Below are 20,269 nucleotides of genomic sequence, written 5' to 3'. Positions count from 1 at the left end.
AGCTGTGGTGGAACTACAAGTCCTATGAGGCATTGCAATACTCTGACAGCTCTAAGCATAACTCGGAGAGGCAGAGGCATGATGGGGTTTGTAGTTTTGTCACAGCTGGAGTGCGAAGGTTAGCCATCACTGCCGTATATATTCCGGACCATTGGGAGTCCTCCGAAGGCTTCGGAAGCAGAAGATGGCTTTGTACTGTGCATGCACAGAAGCCCTCAGGAATATGAGTGCTTCTAAAGCCTTCTGAGAACTCCCGGAGGCATATTGGACCAATATGTCAAATACAGGTGAAACCCAAAAAATTAGAATATCGTGCAAAAGTCAATTTATTTCAGTAATTCAACTTAAGAGGTGAAACTAATATATGAAATAGACTCATTACATGCAAAGTAAGACAAGTTAAGCCTTTATTTGTTATAAGTTTGAGGATTGTGGCTTACAGCTTATGGAAAGCCTAAAATCAAAATCTCAGACCATTAGACTATATTGAAAATGTTAAATACTCTAGGCTAAAAGGGCCATATGCAATTCTCTTTTTCACCTGAGTTTTCTCCTAGGAGATAATTTTTCATCTTTAATTTTAAATAACTTTCCAGTACTTTTCAACTAAAAAAGTACCAAAAAGTTGGGGAAAAGGTACTAACAAAATTATTTTGAGCATTTTCTTGCCTTCTAGGGGCTTAAAAGGCATTTTATTGACAAGTTTAAAAATATCACCTAGGAGAAAACTCAAGTGAAAAAGTGAATTGCATATGGCCCAAAGTGTCAGACTCTAATCAGCTAACTCATCCAAAACACCTGCTGAGGGTCCCTGTTACATATGTTACCGTATATATACTCGCATATAAGCCGGCTCGCATATAAGCCGAGGTACCCACTTTCCCCAGGAAAAAGTGATTGACTCGCATATAAGCTCCCTCCTCAGGATAAATAACCAGATGGTCCCCCAATAAGAGGCATCCCAATATCCAGTACAAAAAAGTCAGATGTGCTCCCAAGTATGAGACAGCCCCCTCCCTATAGCCAAATAGCCCCCCAGTATGAAGTAGCCAGCCTCCCCATAGCCAGATGTGCATCCATGTCTCTGCTAATTGCCTCTTACATCTGCTTACCTCCCAGCCTATTCTAAACACAAATCCTTCTGACAACCAGGGCCACTACCAAAGACAAATCTTCCACACCCTGGAGTCTCAAATGTTGCTAACTGGAGTTAAAGAATTTCCCCATGGCAGATTATAATTAACACCAGCCAAACAAAGGACAAATCAGTAAGGTGAAGCTGGACTTACCAGGGCACTAAGTTCTAACCACAGGATCTGCAAAGCTGCAGGCAGTGAATGTAACTGCTCCTTGAGACACACAGCCCACATCTGCCATGAAAAACTTCCTTCCAACTCCTCTGCAGGTCTCATCTCCATGTGCACTATATAAGCTGTCTTCCTGACTGCATGTCTACCGTACATGCTCAGTAGATGGCAGCAAAGCATGTAGGGAGATGTAGTCTCTTGAAGACCGGTATTTGCTTGTAACTTTTACTGTTTACTTCCCTCCCGACATACTGAAGCTGGGAAATGTAGCTTGTTGTATTTTCAATGCTGCATCCTCGGCGGCAAAGCGGTGCTGTTATGGGCCGATAATGTATTTATGGGACAGGCGGCCACACGCTGTGATTATGCTCGGATCTGTTTACTGCCGTGGCTACAGCACACTATCAGTGCTTCATGATATCGAGCTGCAGCCATGTCCGTATACATCTCTGAGCATAATCACAGTGTGTGCCCACCTGTCACATAAACACATGTATCGGCACATAACAGCGCAGCTTTAGAGCGGAGGATGCAGCATTCAGAATACAATAAGCGAGTGTACATTTCCCGGCTGCAGCTTGTCCGGAGCGAGGGAAGTGTAGACAGCAGAAGATACATGAAAAGCCTTCCTGCTCTCTGCAATGCTGCACGCTCCGGGGTATATTCATCTGTTAACAGCCGCACTTACTCTGTTGCGGGACATAGGGGGCCAGACACAGCGGGGGGCACAGCCAGCTGACTCGCATACAAGCCGAGACCCCCACTTTTGGGCCACTTTTTTGGGGTCAAAAATGTGGCTTGTATGCGAGTATATACGGTAGTTTCACCTCTTAAGTTGAATTACTGAAATAAATGTCCTTTTGCACGATATTCAAATTTTTCGAGATTCACCTGGAACTTCAATGTAGAGGAGAAAGGTGGATCAAGGGCAAAGAGAGAGGAAGGGGAGGCTCTATAGCATACATGTCAAACTCCGAATCTGGCCCTCAGAGCCATCACATTTGGCCATCAGGTGGTTTTCCCCACTTTGCATTATATTTGGCCAAATAGGGAGGGAGAAAGTACTAGATATCAGGGAACTGTATAGGGGAAGGAGGGGGCCACCAGGGAACTGTATAGGGGAAGGAGGGGGCCACTAGAAACCAGGAAACAGTATGGGAAGGGAGGACTACTAAGCATCAGGGAATTGAATAGAGGAGGGAGAACCACTAAACACCAAAGAATTGTATAGATGAGGAAGAAGGGCCACTAGACACCAGGAAACCGTGTAGGGCAAGGAGGGAGGCACAGGACACCAGGGAACTGTATAGGGAATGGAGGGGGCTATTAGACACCAGGGAATCTTATAAGGGAGAGAGGTGGCCACTAAACATTGAGGTTGGCCCACGATTAGGTCCCAGATCTCAATTTAGTCCCACTTCGTATTTCAGTTTGACACCCCTGCTCTATAGGATGCAGAGCCTTCCCTCTACATGGGTGAGTAGAAGGTGATAACGCATAGGCAAGATGTGCTCTTAAAATAAATAAACGCTTGTTACAATTGGATCTCTTTGTGTGTGTGTGTGTGTGTGTGTGTGTGTGTGTGTAAACAAGTAGTAAAAACTGGGTTTTCCCTTCTGGCGATATTAGCCTGACACCACAGCCATTGAGGCTGGTTACAAGCAGAGCATGGCCTGCCGAACAGAGTTCACCTATAGTTATAATTGTGCCTGTCAGCAGTTGAGCACTTTGTATGAACAACTTAAAAACGATTATGCTGACTGCTGGTGGACAATGCAGCCTAAATCCTTGTACACACTCGAGATGAAACTCAACCAAGGCGGTCGATAGAATCTAGAGTGTCTCCAGAGCCTTGTGTGCAGCTCTGTTGGACCTTCTCCTACCGCATGGCAACAGAAAGCATTGTTAGCATAGAGGCTAGCGGCATATCTGTACAGCCACCGCGCACACTGCTGACCGAGAGAGATCAAGCCTTGATCCTTGCTGGGCACCATGCCTGATACATGTGCATGAGTCTTTGACCAGTAGTAAAGTACGGACTTAAATGGTTGTATCTGGTCAGCCTAATAACATAGCAATCAGAAAAGCACTTCCACACTGGCTAATGAATGCAGGGGGATCTTTAAGAGACTCCTCGCTGCCTATTTGCCATACCTGGGAATAATAGTAAATCAATCACTAGGACTGTAATATAAATCCAGAATAACATCATAGCTACTGTAGTACACTACCTCTTGGTGGGGGGTTGTTTTGCACTCTCTGGTGACAGGCATAGACGGGTTGTAATTAGAATTGAGGGGGTCTCCACACTCACTGGATATCCGTCTGCTGTTTACCTGACACCACGGCTGGGTGTGGGGTTAAAATAGTTTATTAGAACTGAACTGGAGGGTTGACCTGACCACACCTTACCCAGTGATATGAGGGGCGGCTGACTCGCCAGCATGACGTCCTCGTAGAGGCCCCGGTGTCCTTCTATATGCTGAGTCTCCTTCATCCTATCTTCTGGTATCTCTTGGGTAATAATATCATAATCAGTCACGCTTCTACCCTGAAAGTATAAGGGATTATTATTAATAATAATAATAATAAGGCAGTTAGTGTATAGATAACATAACCAGCCTGGCTTATGCATGGAGCTTCTACCTGAGGATGAGGTGGGCTCCTCTGATCCTCCATCACACCATTCTCCTCCTGATCATTCTCTCCTTCCAGATGCTCCTCCTCCTCCTCCTCATCTTCCTCCTCCAAAGCAGAGAATTTAGCAATTTGAAACTATGCAGATAAGGTCATTATTTGAAAAAAAATTGCTCATACTCCCCAGCACTGCTCACCTCTCCCACCAGTAGTTTAATGATCTTGTAAGTGGCATTCACAATCTTCTGCTTGGTGTTTCTCTTGCGTAACAGGGAGTAAGCTGGAGGCACGGTGATGGTCACATGACTACCAAACTTCAAAGGGGAAAAACTCTGTGTGAAAAAGCACAAAAGGGACACGTTTTACTCTCCCACAATCCTCCTCCCTCTCCGGTCATGTGAGCGTTTTCTCAATAGATATGAGTGATGTCCTGTAACCTCCCAGAATCCTCCTCACCTCTCCAGTCAGGTGTGCATTTTGTTAATAGATATAGGAGTGATGTCATGTGACCTCCCAGAATCCTCCTCACCAATCTGGTCAGGTGTGTTTTATTAACAGAAATGAGTGATGTCACGTGATCTCACCTCTCCAATCAGCAGGTAGATGATCTCCAGGGCGAGGTTTATTATTTTCTCAGTCATGTGACTCCAGTCCTCGTCCATCCTTACTGATGCGGTCATGTGATCTGCACAGGATGCCCCTTTCTGTGGATGATAAGCTGAGAATTATTTGGACTGCAGGATCCTGGGGTGTATCATAATCAGGGCTGTGGAGTTGGTACAAAAGTCATCTGACTCTTCAGTTTATGAAACCACCGACTCGGACTCCAAGTACTCAAAATTGCTCCGACTCCACAGCCCTGATCAGGATGAGGATATATTACATGTGTTGCACAATGAGCATTGTGTATTGTCATGTGGTCTAATCCAGCAGCGATACTGAAATAAAGACTCATTTTGTTGTCCACAGTCAACATCCTCAGTGATTGGCCTTTATACACATCTACATTGTCTACTGCAGCTATTACTATTCTACACACATGTGAGTGCTAAATAACTATGTCTGTAACTTACAACTAACAGAATGTTATGCCTGTGTAAATATAAGAGAAGCGACACACAAAGAGGTATATACAGTGACTGTGGAATACATACTTATTAAAAGAAAGTCCAAGACAGCAGTGTATATAGAGCAAAAGGAACACAAACAGGGTGCATATGCCTACACTGGCTGATGAGCAAGACTGGGGAATACATACTTGTAAGTCAAAGAAAGCTGTGTATATAAAGGAAAACACACTGAAATTTTGAACAGTGGCATCAACACAAAAACAAAATTTGCTTAAAAAACTTTTAAAAGGGAGGTAGTGGTGGACTTACCTCCCCAAAAGTAGACAGGATTCTGTTGAATGTGGTCAACAATTCACCTTATTTTACCGATCCGCAATGCAACATGTTTTGCATGTACAATTCTGCTTCATCAGGCAAATATTGGAGCAACTATAACACGTCCAAGAACAAGACTGGCACTTGGCTTGTTCCTGGACATATTATAGTTGCTCCAATATACAGTTGCCTGATGAAGCAGGATTGTACCTACGAAACACATTGCATTGTGGAGCATTCAAATAAAGTGAATTATTGACCAAATTCAACAGAATCATGTCTACTTTTGGGGAGGTAAGTCCACCACTACCTCCTTTTTTGAACTTATTTTAGCAAATGTTATTCTTGTGTTGGCGCCTCTGTTTCAGTGTACTGTATGTTCTAGCCCACCCTTGGTGGAGGGGAGTTATCCCCTATCTTCCCTGTCTACAGAAAGTGACTTCTTAACCTGAGTGGGGCCAGGTCTAATCTACCCACCTAAAAAACAACAACACATAAATCCTGGCACATCACCTCAAGTTAACACATTTAAATAAGTTACTTGGGAGGTGCTAAAGGGGGTGCAGCCAGCAAAATGGCAAAGACAGTTAACCCACAAGAGAATGCATTATTTTGTAACTAAGACTCTGGCTTTTAACTTGGCTGTAGGGATAGCAGTGGTGCCTGGATGATTGATCCACGTGGATGAATTTGTATGAACGCATGTGAGTGTGGGAAGGGTTAACTCTCTTTGTCATTTTGCTGGCCATACCCGCTTAAGCACCTCCCTAATAACTTATTTAAATGTCCTAACTTGAGGTTAAGACTTGATTTATGTGTTATTTTTCTTGTAACTGGCCCTTGTGGCCAGTGATTAATCCAGTGCACTCACTATTTCCCCAGCGTATGCTGGTGTGTGCATAGTGGACATTAATATAATTCGTTAGCTCCTTTGTGAGTTTAGTCTAATGCCCTATCTATCCCAGAAGAGGACGCAAGGATATGTGCTCCTAATCTTTAGATAGGTTTGATGCAATGAATGTTTGCATGTCTGCACTATGCATGTTACAGGGCCAGTTAGGACACCTACGAATACTTGGGTACTTCTGCGCAGTGTAGGTGACTGCGCAAGAGGATGTATTCTCTTGTAACTAAGATTCCGGCTTTTAATTAAGCAGTAGGGATAGCAGTGGTTCCTGGATGATTGATTCCTGTGAATGCATTTGTATGAACGCATGTGAGTGTGGGAAGGGTTAACTTTCTTTGCTAATCTACCAACCTGCCTTATCAGTGGTTACCTGAGTGGTAATCCCTGCTTGTGAGAATTATTTATCCGCTTAAAATGTTTACTCCTTATATTAAACACACTACACTATTGAGAGCTCTCGGTTTCCCTCTTTCTCTTCTATATAAAGCAGGGGTGTCAAACTCAAATACTAAGTGGGCCAAACTTGTACACTGGGACCTAGTCGCGGGCCAACCTCAGTGTCTACTGGCCACCTTCCTCCCTTATAAAGTTTCCAGGTGTCTAATGGCCCCCCTTCAGCCCCTATACAGTTCCCTGGTGTCTAGTAGTCCTCCCTCCCCTATACAGTTCCTTGGTGTCTTGAAGCTCTCACCCTCCCCTATACAGTTCCCTAGTGTTTAATTATTTCCCCCATATGGCTTCCCTGGGGTTCTAAGGCTTCACCTCCAGTATAACTTCCCTGGTGGTCTAGAGTGGGCCAAACATAATGCAAAGTGGGGAAACCACTTGAGGGCCAAATTTTATGGCTCGGAGGGCCACGGGCCGGAGTTTGACATGTATGATATAAAGGAAAGAGGAGACACACAGCAGTGCATACGCATACCCGGACTGATGAGCAAGACTGGGGAAATCATATACAGGACATAAGCCAGGCTGGAGAGGACATGCTTATTAGGAGTCACACAGGCTTATGTGCAATTAACTTTTTCTCCTGAATTTTCTCCTAGGAGATCATTTTTCATCTTTGTTCAGCAATTTGCAACTGAAAAAGTACAAACAAGTTGTGGAGGCTTTGCTGCTCTTAGGTAACTGGACTATTCTCTTCCTCCATCTCTGATTATTTGGGATATGCTGTATACCAATAGCTTATGTTGCTTTGATGATTGTTGATTTGTACAGTTTTTCTATGTTTATGCGCAGTCTGTTGCGCTGTATATATATTCCTTGCTGGAGTTTGATGTATATTTCTGAATATTTTTGACAATTTGATTAATATAAGAAGTACATTGAAAACTCTTCTTGGCTGGTGTGCATGTTTCTTTGTATATTATATTGGGTATTTATTATTACATTGCACCCAAGGTTTTGGAGCAATGTCTCCTGTTGTAGGATATATCTCTGGGTGTGCAGACCCTAATGTATATATCATTTTGAAAATATCACCTGGGAGAAAAGAAATCAATTGCATATGGGCCCCAGCTTCAAGCTTTTGACTGGAATGAAGGAAGAACGCTAGTGAAAATAACCAAATGAATAAAATTCCTTTTTTATTTTGTTTTTACATTATTCATTTATAAATGATTTAGCCAGTGTTTGCCCATTGTAAAATCTTTCCTTTCCCTGATTTATATTCTGAAATGTAATCACAGACAGCACCCTCTTTAGTCCTGTCAGGTGCATCCCTGCGGAAAGTTTGTTTCTGAGTATTCCAAAGTCAGTGAAGACAATGCCTGATCTCCCTGAATATTTAAAGGATACCACAACTGACATGTGACATGTTGAGATAGACATGTGTATGTACAGTGCCTAGTACACAAATACCTATGCTGTGTTCCTTTTTTTCTTTCTGTGCCTGAAAGAGTTAAATATCAGGTATGTAAGTGGCTGACTCAGTCCTGACTCAGACAGGAAGTGACTACAGTGTGACCCTCCCTGATAAGAAATTCCACCTATAAAATACTTTCCTAGCAGAAAATGGCTTCTGAGAGCAAGAAAGAGATGAAAAGAGGAATTTCTTATCAGGGAGGGTCACACTGTAGTCACTTCCTGTCTGAGTCAGGACTGAGTCAGCCACTTACATACCTGATATTTAACTCTTTCAGAGAGAGAAAGAAAAAAAAGGAACACAGCAGAGTTATTTGTGTGCTAGGCACTGTACATACACATGTCTATCTCATTATGTCACATTTCAGTTGTGGTATCCTTTAAGGAAGAGCCTAGGCTGATCTCCCAGAATATTTAAGGAGGAGCCTAGGCTGATCTCCCAGAATATTTAAGGAGGAGCCTGGGCTGATCTGCCAGAATATTTAAGGAGGAGCCTAGGCTGATCTAACAGAATATATAAGGAGGAGCCTAGGCTAAGCATCACTGGGAGGGCGTGGCTACAGACCAAGATATAGGTTGTTTCTGATGGTAAAACCAGGAAAGTTACCATAAAAGTGTTACTATAGTGCCTCTTTCAATTTTAAAGTGTCATTTTAGTTCCCTTATTATAGCAATGAGAAATAAGTAATTACCAGGACTCTGCCTCCCAATAGGCGAGTAGTGCTGGTAGGAGGACCAGGGATGGTGGGTAATCAGTGCCTTGCTTTATTTCAGTTTAGGGTTAGACCATGAGCTATAGGATTATAGTGTTAGGCATCTCAGAGTGAAAGGGTAAAGGTTATGTACAAAGGCAAGGATGGCACATAAGGTTAGGGTTAGGCACAAAGCATGGGGAGAGGTTCATGTTAGGCACAGGGCAGGGGACAGGAATGAGGATAGGGTTAAACATAGGTCAGAGGGGAGAAGGTTAGGGTTAGACAGTGGGCACTAGAGGTTGTGGTTAGGCATAGGCCACTGGGTGAGAATATGGTTGGGCGCAGGACCAGGAAAAAGGTTGGGGTTAAGCACAGGGCATGGGATGGGTTAGGCATAAAACAGTGGTTGTGGCTAAAGTTAGGTATAAAGAAGGGGTAAGGGAGAGAAGAGGGGGAGAGAGAAAGGACGGGAGGGTTGGGCACAAAGCAGAGGGAAAGGTTAGAGTTAGGCATAGTTAAGAGGTGAAATGGTAAGATAAGGCACAGAGAGGTTAGGATTAGGCACAGAGAGGTTAGGATTAGGCACAGAGAGGTAGGGTTAGGCACAGAGAGGTTAAGATTAGGCACAGAGAGGTAAGATTAGGCACAGAGAGGTTAGGATTAGGCACAGACACAGAGAGGTTAGGATTAGGCACAGAGAGGTTAGGATTAGGCACACAGAGATTAGGATTAGACACAGAGAGATTAGGTTTAGACACAGTCAGATTAGGTTTAAGGTCCGTACACACGCCGGACTTTAGGCAACGACGGGTCCGTCGTTGCCTCCCGCTGGGTGGGCGTGCCAGCGACAGTCCGGCGTGTGTACGCTCTGTCGTCAGACTGATACGGCTGTTTCTGAGCGATCCGCCGCCGGGCGGATCGCTCAGAAACAGCCGTATCAGTCTGACGACAGAGCGTACACACGCCGGACTGTCGCTGGCACGCCTTTAGACACAGTCAGATTAAGATTAGACACAGAGAGATTAGGATTAGACACAGAGAGGTTAGGATTAGGCACAGATGAGTTAGGATTAGGCACAGAGGAGTTAGGATTAGGCACAGGCACAGAGAGGTAGGATTAGGCACAGATAGGTTAGGATTAGGCACAGAGAGATTAGGATTAGGCACATAGAGATTAGGATTAGACACAGAGAGATTAGGATTAGACACAGAGAGATTAGGATTAGACACAGATAAAGGCACAGAGACACAGATAAAGGCACAGAGAGGTAGGATTAGGCACAGATAGGTTAGGATTAGGCACAGAGAGATTAGGATTAGGCACATAGAGATTAGGATTAGACACAGAGAGATTAGGATTAGACACAGATGAGTTAGGATTAGGCACAGATAAGTTAGGATTAGGCACAGATGAGTTAGGATTAGGTACAGGCACAGAGAGGTAGGATTAGGCACAGAGAGGTTAGGATAATGCACGGAGAGGTTAGGATAAGGCACGGAGAGATTAGGATTAGGCACAGAGAGGTAGGGTTAGACGCAGAGAGGTAGGGTTAGACGCAGAGAGGTAGGGTTAGGCACAGAGATGTTAGGATTAGGCACAGAGGAGTTAGGATTAGGCACAGAGGAGTTAGGATTAGGCACAGAGGAGATAGGATTAGGCACAGAGAGGTTAGGATTAGGCACAGAGAGGTTAGGATTAGGCACAGAGAGGTTAGGATTAGGCACAGAGAGGTTAGGAGTAGGCACAGAGAGGTTAGGATTAGGCACAGAGAGGTTAGGATTAGGCACAGATGAGTTAGGATTAGGCACAGAGGAGTTAGGATTAGGTACAGGCACAGAGAGGTAGGATTAGGCACAGAGAGGTAGGATTAGGCACAGGGAGGTTAGGATAAGGCACGGAGAGGTTAGGATAAGGCACGGAGAGGTAAGGATTAGGCGCAGAGAGGTAGGGTTAGGCACAGAGATGTTAGGATTAGGCACAGGCACAGAGAGGTTAGGATTAGGCACAGAGAGGTTAGGATTAGGCACAGAGAGGTTAGGATTAGGCACAGAGAGGTTAGGATTAGGCACAGAGAGGTTAGGATTAGGCACAGAGAGGTTAGGAGTAGGCACAGAGAGGTTAGGATTAGGCACAGAGAGGTTAGGATTAGGCACAGAGAAGGTAGGATTAGGCACCGAGAAGGTAGGATTAGGCACCGAGAAGGTAGGATTAGGCACAGAGAAGGTAGGATTAGGCACAGAGAGGGTAGGATTAGGCACAGAGAGGTTAGGATTAGGCACAGAGAGGTTAGGATTAGGCACAGAGAAGGTAGGATTAGGCACAGAGAGGGTAGGATTAGGCACAGAGAGGTTAGGATTAGGCACAGAGAGGTTAGGATTAGGCACAGAGAAGGTAGGATTAGGCACAGAGAAGGTAGGATTAGGCACAGAGAAGGTAGGATTAGGCACAGAGAAGGTAGGATTAGGCACAGAGAAGGTAGGATTAGGCACAGAGAAGGTAGGATTAGGCACAGAGAGGGTAGGATTAGGCACAAATAGGTTAGGATTAGGCACAGAGAGGTTAGGATTAGGCACAAGCACAGAGAGGTTAGGATTAGGCACAGAGAGGGTAGGATTAGGCACAGAGGAGTTAGGATTAGGCACAGAGGAGTTAGGATTAGGCACAGAGGAGATAGGATTAGGCACAGAGAGGTTAGGATTAGGCACAGAGAGGTTAGGATTAGGCACAGAGAGGTTAGGATTAGGCACAGAGAGGTTAGGAGTAGGCACAGAGAGGTTAGGATTAGGCACAGATGAGTTAGGATTAGGCACAGAGGAGTTAGGATTAGGCACAGAGGAGTTAGGATTAGGTACAGGCACAGAGAGGTAAGATTAGGCACAGAGAGGTAGAATTAGGCACAGGGAGGTTAGGATAAGGCACGGAGAGGTTAGGATAAGGCACGGAGAGGTAAGGATTAGGCGCAGAGAGGTAGGGTTAGGCACAGAGATGTTAGGATTAGGCACAGGCACAGAGAGGTTAGGATTAGGCACAGAGAGGTTAGGATTAGGCACAGAGAGGTTAGGATTAGGCACAGAGAGGTTAGGATTAGGCACAGAGAGGTTAGGATTAGGCACAGAGAAGGTAGGATTAGGCACCGAGAAGGTAGGATTAGGCACCGAGAAGGTAGGATTAGGCACAGAGAAGGTAGGATTAGGCACAGAGAGGGTAGGATTAGGCACAGAGAGGGTAGGATTAGGCACAGAGAGGGTAGGATTAGGCACAGAGAGGGTAGGATTAGGCACAGAGAGGTTAGGATTAGGCACAGAGAAGGTAGGATTAGGCACAGAGAAGGTAGGATTAGGCACAGAGAGGGTAGGATTAGGCACAAATAGGTTAGGATTAGGCACAGAGAGGTTAGGATTAGGCACAAGCACAGAGAGGTAGGATTAGACACAGAGAGGTTAGGATTAGGCACAGAGAGGGTAGGATTAGGCACAGAGAGGGTAGGATTAGGCACAGAGAAGGTAGGATTAGGCACAAATAGGTTAGGATTAGGCACACACACAGAGAGGTTAGGATTAGGCACACACACAGAGAGGTAGGATTAGACACAGAGAGGTTAGGATTAGGCACAGAGTGGTTAGGATTAGGCACAGAGAGGTTAGGATTAGGCACAGAGAGGTTAGGATTAGGCACAGAGAGGTTAGGATTAGGCACAGAGAGGGTAGGATTAGGCACAAATAGGTGAGGGTTAGGCACAAATAGGTGAGGGTTAGGCACAAATAGGTAAAGGTTAGGCACAGAGAGGTGAGGGTTAGGCACAGGGTAACTGGGGAGGATGGGGTTAGTGTGCACTGGACTGAGATCCAGAACATTTGTATATTAAGCAGGGCAAACTATGTCAGATATACCTTAAACAAGCAGATTTGGATTGGACAGATAACCAAATGTGGGTGTAATGAGATGAGGCATGACATGTCCTTGTCTGTCCACATATTGGGTTTGTATTATTACATAGTATCCTATTTATTATTTATACAGCACCATGGAAGATATTGGCTTTAAATAAAGAAAAATATTTTAACATTTCTTGTAATTATGACTTCCTGCTTGTTGCCCAGCCCATTTTCCTGGATCACTCACTGATTATTATCTTCTATATGATATCCATAGATCTCCCTCCTCTGTGTGTATCAGCAGCTTCCGGGGACTCCGGGGGTTTATCAATCAAGTGTAAATATAAAAAGAAAAGGATAAATTATATCTATTATTACCTCCTCGGCTATAAGTACCAACAATGGCTCCTTTCTACTTCCTGCTTCATCTATAACTTCCTGTCGGGGCTAAACATTCCCTCCTGTCATTGGGTTCCATTCATTATTAGTAAGACCACCATCTTGTGGCGAGTAGTGGAACTGCATGTTTCAGTGAAAATTATAATTGAAAGGTGAAAACAACCAGGGTCCTTTCTGGCGATTATGGTGCATTAGACAAGGCACCTTTTATCTTTCTCCAATCAGTAAATGGGAAGATTGTAGTGGCCAGCCACCAATAACAAACTGATAGGTTATATAAAGGAATTAAGTAGTTGCTCTTTTATAAAGCAGAGGAGCTCACACTTTCCCAGCTTGGGCTTAATGCAGGGGCGTAACAATACACCTCGCAAGGGATGCAGCCGCAGGGGGCCCAGAAGCCTCAGGGGGCCCCGTGGGGGGAGAAGTTTCTTTTCCCTGTCCTGAGAGACTGACAACTAAGGGCACAGAGAGAAAAAGCTTTCTGCTCTCTGCACAATTGTTCTAATGACTGCATCTACTCAGGCACTGAAAGAATCACAAAACGTTTTGCAGACAAACATTTGTAGAAAGTCCCTATCCAGTGTTCAGCAGGCTCTTGTGTACACCGTCCAGCCCCTAACCTCTCTACCCCTCCCCAAGTGCTCTGTCCTGTAGTGATGCTGGAGAAATCTGCACTCTGCAGAGCCATTTCTGCTCTATCAGAGATGAACGGAGTGAGTGTAATAAGCTAAGACTGGGAGCACACTCATCTGTCAGCTTTCTGTATGCGGTTTCTGCACATCAAGGGCTCGATTCACTAACTAGTGTTAACCTAGTTAGCACGCCTAAAGTGTTTGGGTGTGCTAGCTAGGGTGCTAACCCATACCTCCCAACATTTCAATGTCCCAAAACGGGACAATTAGGCCACACCCCTGGCCACGCCCCCAACCCCCTAGTCACGCCCACCCCAGGGGAAAAAAAAGTTTGTTTTTTTTAAAATAATTTTGTTATTAAATTACTCCCAAATGGGAGGGTGCCGGGGTGGTGGTGGTGAGGAGGAGGAGGGGGGTGGCCAGGCAGAGAGAGGGGGGGAAAAAAGCCGATCGAGGCACCAGCCCGCCCGGTATGCGGCATGTATGGCCGCCGCCGCCGCCGCCATCATTATCCTTCTCCCTCCCTCCTAATATGTCCCCGGCTTCCCCCCGCACAGTAATATGGGCAGCGGAGCGGGCAGTGAGTCTTACCACTGCCTCTTCGCTGCGTACCGGGATCTCCTCTGATCTTCTCGCTTCCTGTGACGTCACACAGGAAGCAGGAAGGAAGATCAGAGGAGATCCCGGTACGCAGCGGAGAGGCAGTGGTAAGACTCACTGCCCGCTCCGCTGCCCATATTACTGTGCGGGGGGAAGCCGGGGACACTGGGGGACATATTAGGAGGGAGGGAGGGAGAAATAAATAGCGGCGGCAATCCATCCCGCATGCAGATCCCCGGGGCTGGTGCCTCGATCAATTTTTTTCCTTCTCTCTGCCCAGCGGCCGGGACAGAAGGGGGGCAGCGCGGGATGGCGGGAGGGGCCCCCCAAATCGGTACAGTCCCGATCAAATCGGGACTGTTGGGGACTATGCTAACCAGTTAGCACGCCCAGAGATCGCGCGCTGTTTGATGCGCCGTTAACATCTCACCCTTCGCGCTGAAATTTGCCTTCACGTGAAACGTGGCTCCCGGTGCCCTGGAAACACGGCGCATAGGGTGCGACATTTCCAGGGCACCGGGGGTCATGTTTAACGCGAAGGCAAATTACTGCGCGAAGGGTGCAACGTTAACGTCGCACAACGCGCAACCTCTTACTGCGCGCAGAGTATTTTTTGGCGTGCTAGAGGGCTTTTCACAAGCGTGCTAACATTTAGCACCGCTTTGTGAATCAAGCCCCATATGTGTCTGTGTGTGAAAACATGCACATCTTATTACATAAGCTAATGTAATTGGCAGAGACAATGCCTGCATTGCTTGACTGCTGTCCCTTTTTATCTGCATGGGGAAACACATTCAAGTGTGCACTAGCCAAATGAATAACATTGGTTCTCAGTTTACCTGTGCAGAAAGTGAGGGGGGGGGGGGGGTCTATCTGTGCTAAATCTACTGCAGTACTCCACTATACTTAATACACACTAGCACAGCCGATACTACTACCATAGTATTGGCCGTGATAATGGAGTACCGCGGTCGTGTTACGAGTGCATAGTGCTGCAGTTAGGAGAACACACAGGACCGCACATTGGGCTTGATTCACTAAACCGTGCTTGCTTATAGCATGGCCACGTTAGCGTTTTTGCATTTCCGCTCGCAAACTTTACGTGATTACGTATGAAAATTTGCAAGTGCACATGAAGAAACGCGCAAATTCGCTAGCGTGGCCGTTTAGTGAATCAAGCCCCTTGTGTGCACATACTAATACTATAATGCATCTTTGTCTCCGACTGCCCATTAGACTGAGATCTTCCGACTTGCAGTAACACCATAAATTGGGAGGGTGAAGGTGGCAAATTTATGCCCCATATGGTCTTTTGGCCTCAGTCTTGCCTATCAAAAAGCCACTTGGCTGTTGATAACGCTCTCCCTGATTCTATTAGCTTTTCTCACCTACTTTTTGGTACTTTTTCACTTGCTAGGTGCTAAAAACGTATTTTGTACTAAGGCAGGTTTTACACTTATTTTTTTGCATTGTGGTGGGGATGCGCTGCAGCTCCTGCCACATCCCACCGCAATGCAAAAAAAGACAAACATGACCCTGCGTCAGAGAGTGCCTACAGGATCATATGCATAGCACCGCCCCCTGCTCAGTGACATACTCCCTGCTGGGCAGGAAATGCGTCACTTGGATTCCTGTCGGTCCGCGTGTGAGCGTCACAATGCATCATTTACACTGCCTGCGTCATCCATTGACTTACATTACCCCAAGCACCTTGCATTAAGTGGTTGATTCATTAAGTTGCGCTGCTAAAGCAGAGTGAGCTTAATGACACCAATGCGAGCTAAAAACAGGGTCGCACACTACGCACAGTAGTGCTGCATAGCGTGCGCGTCTAAATCATGCACGATCCCTTCAATGTACAAATGCTCCCAGCGCTAGATCTGAGGTTGATTTAACACACCTTGATTGGGCAGAAATGCTGCCTCTAATACAGCACATACCACATGGGGCTTTCTGTAAGCCCGCCTGAACCACCTTCAGCACCAATAGCAGCGCTGTATTAGCAAACTGGCTGTTCTGGATTGGGCAATGATCATGTCACTTATATGCACACAGGACCATTGCCCAATCCAGAACCACCAGTATGCTAGTGCAGCGCTGCTATTGGCACCGAAGGCGGTTCAGGCAGGCTTACAGAAAGCCCCATGTGGTATGGGCTGCATGACAGCCAGGCAGCATTTTGGCCCAATCAAGGTGTGTTAAAGCAACCAAAGATCTCGCTCTAGGAGTGGCTGTACATTAAAGTGAATTAAAAAAATGACACATATACTTACCCAAGGAGAGGGAAGGCTCTGAGTCCTATGGCTCGCCCCAGTAGAAGTATTTGACTAATTTAGTCAAATACTGCTTTAGCTGGCCGAAGGAGGCTTTAGAAGTCTTCAGGGAGCCCGAGTGCTCCTGAAGAAGGGCGGCCCTGTACTGTGCCTGCGCAAGCACGCTCTCTTGCATGCTCACGCCTGTGCAGTATGGAGCCGCATGTCTTCAGGAGGACGCGGCTCCCGAAGACTTCCAAATACCCTTTTGGTTGGGGATTGAAACGAGGGGGGGGGGGGGGAGGTGGGGAGCCAGCACAGGACAGAGAGCACCGAGAGAGGAGACAGAAGGCTCTATACGACCCAGAGCCTTCCCTCTCCTCAGGTAAGTATTTGCTTCATTATTTTTAAAATGCGGTTCCCATTCACTTTAAAGGGAGTGCACATATTTAGCAGCATTACTACACATAGCATACAGTCCTGTATTTAGCTTATGTTGGTGTCATTGAAGTGAACCTCCAGACTAAAAATCTAGTCAGCAGCACTGAAAAGGCTTGGTGTTTCTTTAACCGTTTCACAGCATTAGAACTTTGTTTTTCTTACCAAAGCCTCATTTTTAGCTGCACAGAAGAAACTGCCCGGGCATTTTTTCCCTGATGCTGTGCAAAGCATGATGGGATTTTGTTCTCATTCTGCTGTTTTGGCGCAATTTTTTTTTTTTTTTTTTTTTGAGAATATGAGATTTGAAGCCTATCTCACACAGTTGGGAAGGGTGATCAGGACACAGGACAGTTGGAACTGTGTCTCATGCTCTCTGTCACCTCCTTTCAACCAAAAAGATGGCAGCCCCCATGAAAAGAATGGCTGCCCCCATAAAAATCACAAAAAAGTGCCTGTTCTTTTAAAACAGGGTGGGTAACAGATTTGCAAGGACAGGGACCTCCTCCTAGTGTTTCTTATTCTGATGTAATTTATCGTACAAAAGTGCACTAGTATTAGTGATGTCTCAAGTCATGCATCAGCTTTGTAAATACTTGTATTGCTGGATATTCTGATTGTACAGATCTTTATTCTGCTCATGTATCTATGCTCCCCACTGTTTGTTTTGTACTATGCACAATGCTATGGAAGATTTTGGCGCTATATGAATTAATAATAATCATCGGCTGAAAACATGATGTACTGTATGGTTAGCTTAAATAAGGAGAACCGCTTGGATAACAAAAAGACCTCTTTCTCCCACTAGTGAGGAAACCGCTATCAGAATTCAGACAAGGCAGCCACCAGCCCTACTGAAGCCCCAATTCATTGATCGTGTGGGCAGCATGATGGCGTAGTGGTTAGCACTCTTGCCTTGCAGCGTTGGGTCCTTGGTTTGAATCCCAGCTACCATCTGCACAGTTTCTATGTTCTCCCTGTGTCTGTGTGGGTTTCCCCCGGGCACTCCACTTTCCTCTCACATCCTAAAAACATACAGATTACTGGCTTCCCTCATAAATTGGCCCTAGACTATTATACATACATAGCCTTATGACTATAGTAGGGATTGGATTGTGAGCTCCTCTGAGGACCATTAGCGACAAGACAATATACTCTGTACAGCGCTGCAGAAAATCTTTGTGCTATATAAACAATAATAGTGATAATTGATCCTACAGACCAGCTATCTAGAGAAGCACTGGTTACCTCTCCCCGATCTTCACATCTCTGGTGGTCTTGGCAGAGGTTGTCACACCTGAGTGCAGAAGTATGGTTGCTGGTGGTCCTTATCTGTTCTCCAGAACAACATCTTCAGAGATCCGCCTCTTATTAGGTCATATGAACAAACTTTTACTTCCCCAGTTTGATTACACTGAGAAGTTCTTAGAGCCCATCGCTCTTTAGCTACACCACCGGCAATACTGCTTTCTGTATATTATTAACATTTCATTCCATGTGCCCATGTAATGTATATTACATGCCTTTCCTGACTCTAAACCAGTGGTCCTCAAACTAAGGCCCGCGGGCCGGATGTGGCCCCCTGAGGCCTTTTTACCGGCCCCCCACACACAGAAAATGTATTACTTATAGATGCGGTCAGCTACTTCTTGAAATATTGGTGGTCCGCATATGGAATAGCAGTGCTGGCACCACTCATCCACGTGGAAGGCAGAAAGCAGTAATTTCGCTGGTTTCCAATCAAATTCCACATCAGGTGACACTGCTGTCCAATTGGACTGCCAGTTGTCACCTGGATATGCTTCACTGTCTGGCCCACAAAGACTTCTACATCATTTTATGTATATTCCGGCCCCCAGCAGTCTGAAGTATGTAGACCCGGCCCTCGACCCAAAATGTTTGGGGACCCCTGCTCTAAACCATTCATTTCTTCCTGTAAAGATGGTCATACACTGACAGATGACCAACAGTCTCAACTAGAATCAGAATCAGGTTTATTTCGCCAAGTGCAGCGGAAGCCACATCCAGAATTATTTGTGGTACACACAGGATAGGGCTTAGTGTAAAATTTTGGGTTTACAACAGTGAACATAACTGACATTGTGCAGAAGATACATAAAAACACAGACAGAAACCATAAAGATAACGTGCAGATATAAGGACCTATGTGGCAGTTCTGCAGGATGACCGGGGGCCATGCTGGGAGGACTAGCTGCGTGAGGGGCATTAGTTTAGAAGGCGCACTGCTTGGGGAAAGAAAGAGTTCCTGCGCATGGAGGTTTTGGTGGGAATTGTTCTGTAGCGGTGGCCTGAGCGCATTAATCTGACCAGAGGGAGATCTATTACTGTCACACACTGCAAATAGATTTTTAATAGAGTTCACATTGAAATCTATTAAAAATATATGGAACCACTAATGTGCAGGGCCGACTGGCAGCCCCCCCCCCCCCCCCCCCCCCCCCCCAGTCACCCCTATCTAGTGCTTCCCCAGGCCTCTGCACAGTGTGGGCAGTGGAGCGCACTCACCTGTCCGTCACACGCTCATCCTGTGTCCTGTCTACATTTCCGCAGGCCACCTGTTCCCCCTTGACCCCCCAGCATGTACGTAGTCACGTAAAGGGAACAAGCGCAATGACGAGGGTGGAGACAGGACACAGGAGGAGCGCAGCAGCGGATAGGTAAGCGGCTCCACTGACAACACTCTGCAGAGGCCCGGTGGAGCACTATCACTGCAAAATACTGAATGTTTATCACAATTCACCTTCATATGCAAATTTCGAGCACAGGTTTTTACTGCAAGTAATGTAAGTCAACCAGAATTCAAATGCGATCTGCAAATTTATGCTGCAAGATTTTTTTTTTATTTTCCATTGATTCTCCATTGATCTCCATTAGATGTGCGGCAAATGTGTTTTTTCACATTCCCATGCAAATTTTAATAAAATGTGAACCCTGCCTACATTGATCAGCATAAATTTGCACATGAAATTAGCATTGAGGCCCCATTCACACTAGAGCGTTTTGCCGGCAATTTCGGCAAAACTCTCAAGAGCTAGCACTTTTTAAAGCACTAGTGCATTGAAACCCTATGGGCCCGTTCTTACTTAGGCGGTAACGCAAATCGCCAAACGCAAATGCGTAGCCTGCACCATTTTCAGGCGATTTCCCGGCGATCGCGTTTCAGTGCTATAGAAGCGCTAAACGCGATCGGGGAAAATCGCTGCAGTGTGCAGTGAGTTTTCTGTGTTAAATTGCGGAAAAATCACTATTTTGCGCTT

At 45.7% G+C, this 20,269-nt stretch overlaps 1 protein-coding gene across 1 annotated transcript in view; it reads right to left on the bottom strand.

The window, feature by feature from the left end:
- LOC137536954 (zinc finger protein 585A-like) overlaps positions 1–20,269 on the bottom strand; it is a 48,382-nt gene that overhangs the window by 14,902 nt on the left and 13,211 nt on the right. The window contains exons 7-12 of the mRNA XM_068259121.1: positions 18,240–18,342; positions 13,049–13,108; positions 4,529–4,648; positions 4,142–4,276; positions 3,954–4,052; positions 3,720–3,858 (exon numbers count right to left, since the gene is read on the bottom strand). Of these exons, the coding sequence (XP_068115222.1) occupies positions 3,720–3,858; positions 3,954–4,052; positions 4,142–4,276; positions 4,529–4,648; positions 13,049–13,108; positions 18,240–18,342 (656 nt within the window). The remainder of the gene's footprint in view (positions 1–3,719; positions 3,859–3,953; positions 4,053–4,141; positions 4,277–4,528; positions 4,649–13,048; positions 13,109–18,239; positions 18,343–20,269) is intronic.

The sequence above is a fragment of the Hyperolius riggenbachi genome, chromosome 10 (genome assembly GCF_040937935.1).
Source record: "Hyperolius riggenbachi isolate aHypRig1 chromosome 10, aHypRig1.pri, whole genome shotgun sequence".
Taxonomy (NCBI): domain Eukaryota; kingdom Metazoa; phylum Chordata; class Amphibia; order Anura; family Hyperoliidae; genus Hyperolius; species Hyperolius riggenbachi.
This window is presented reverse-complemented; position numbering and strand designations above follow the sequence as displayed.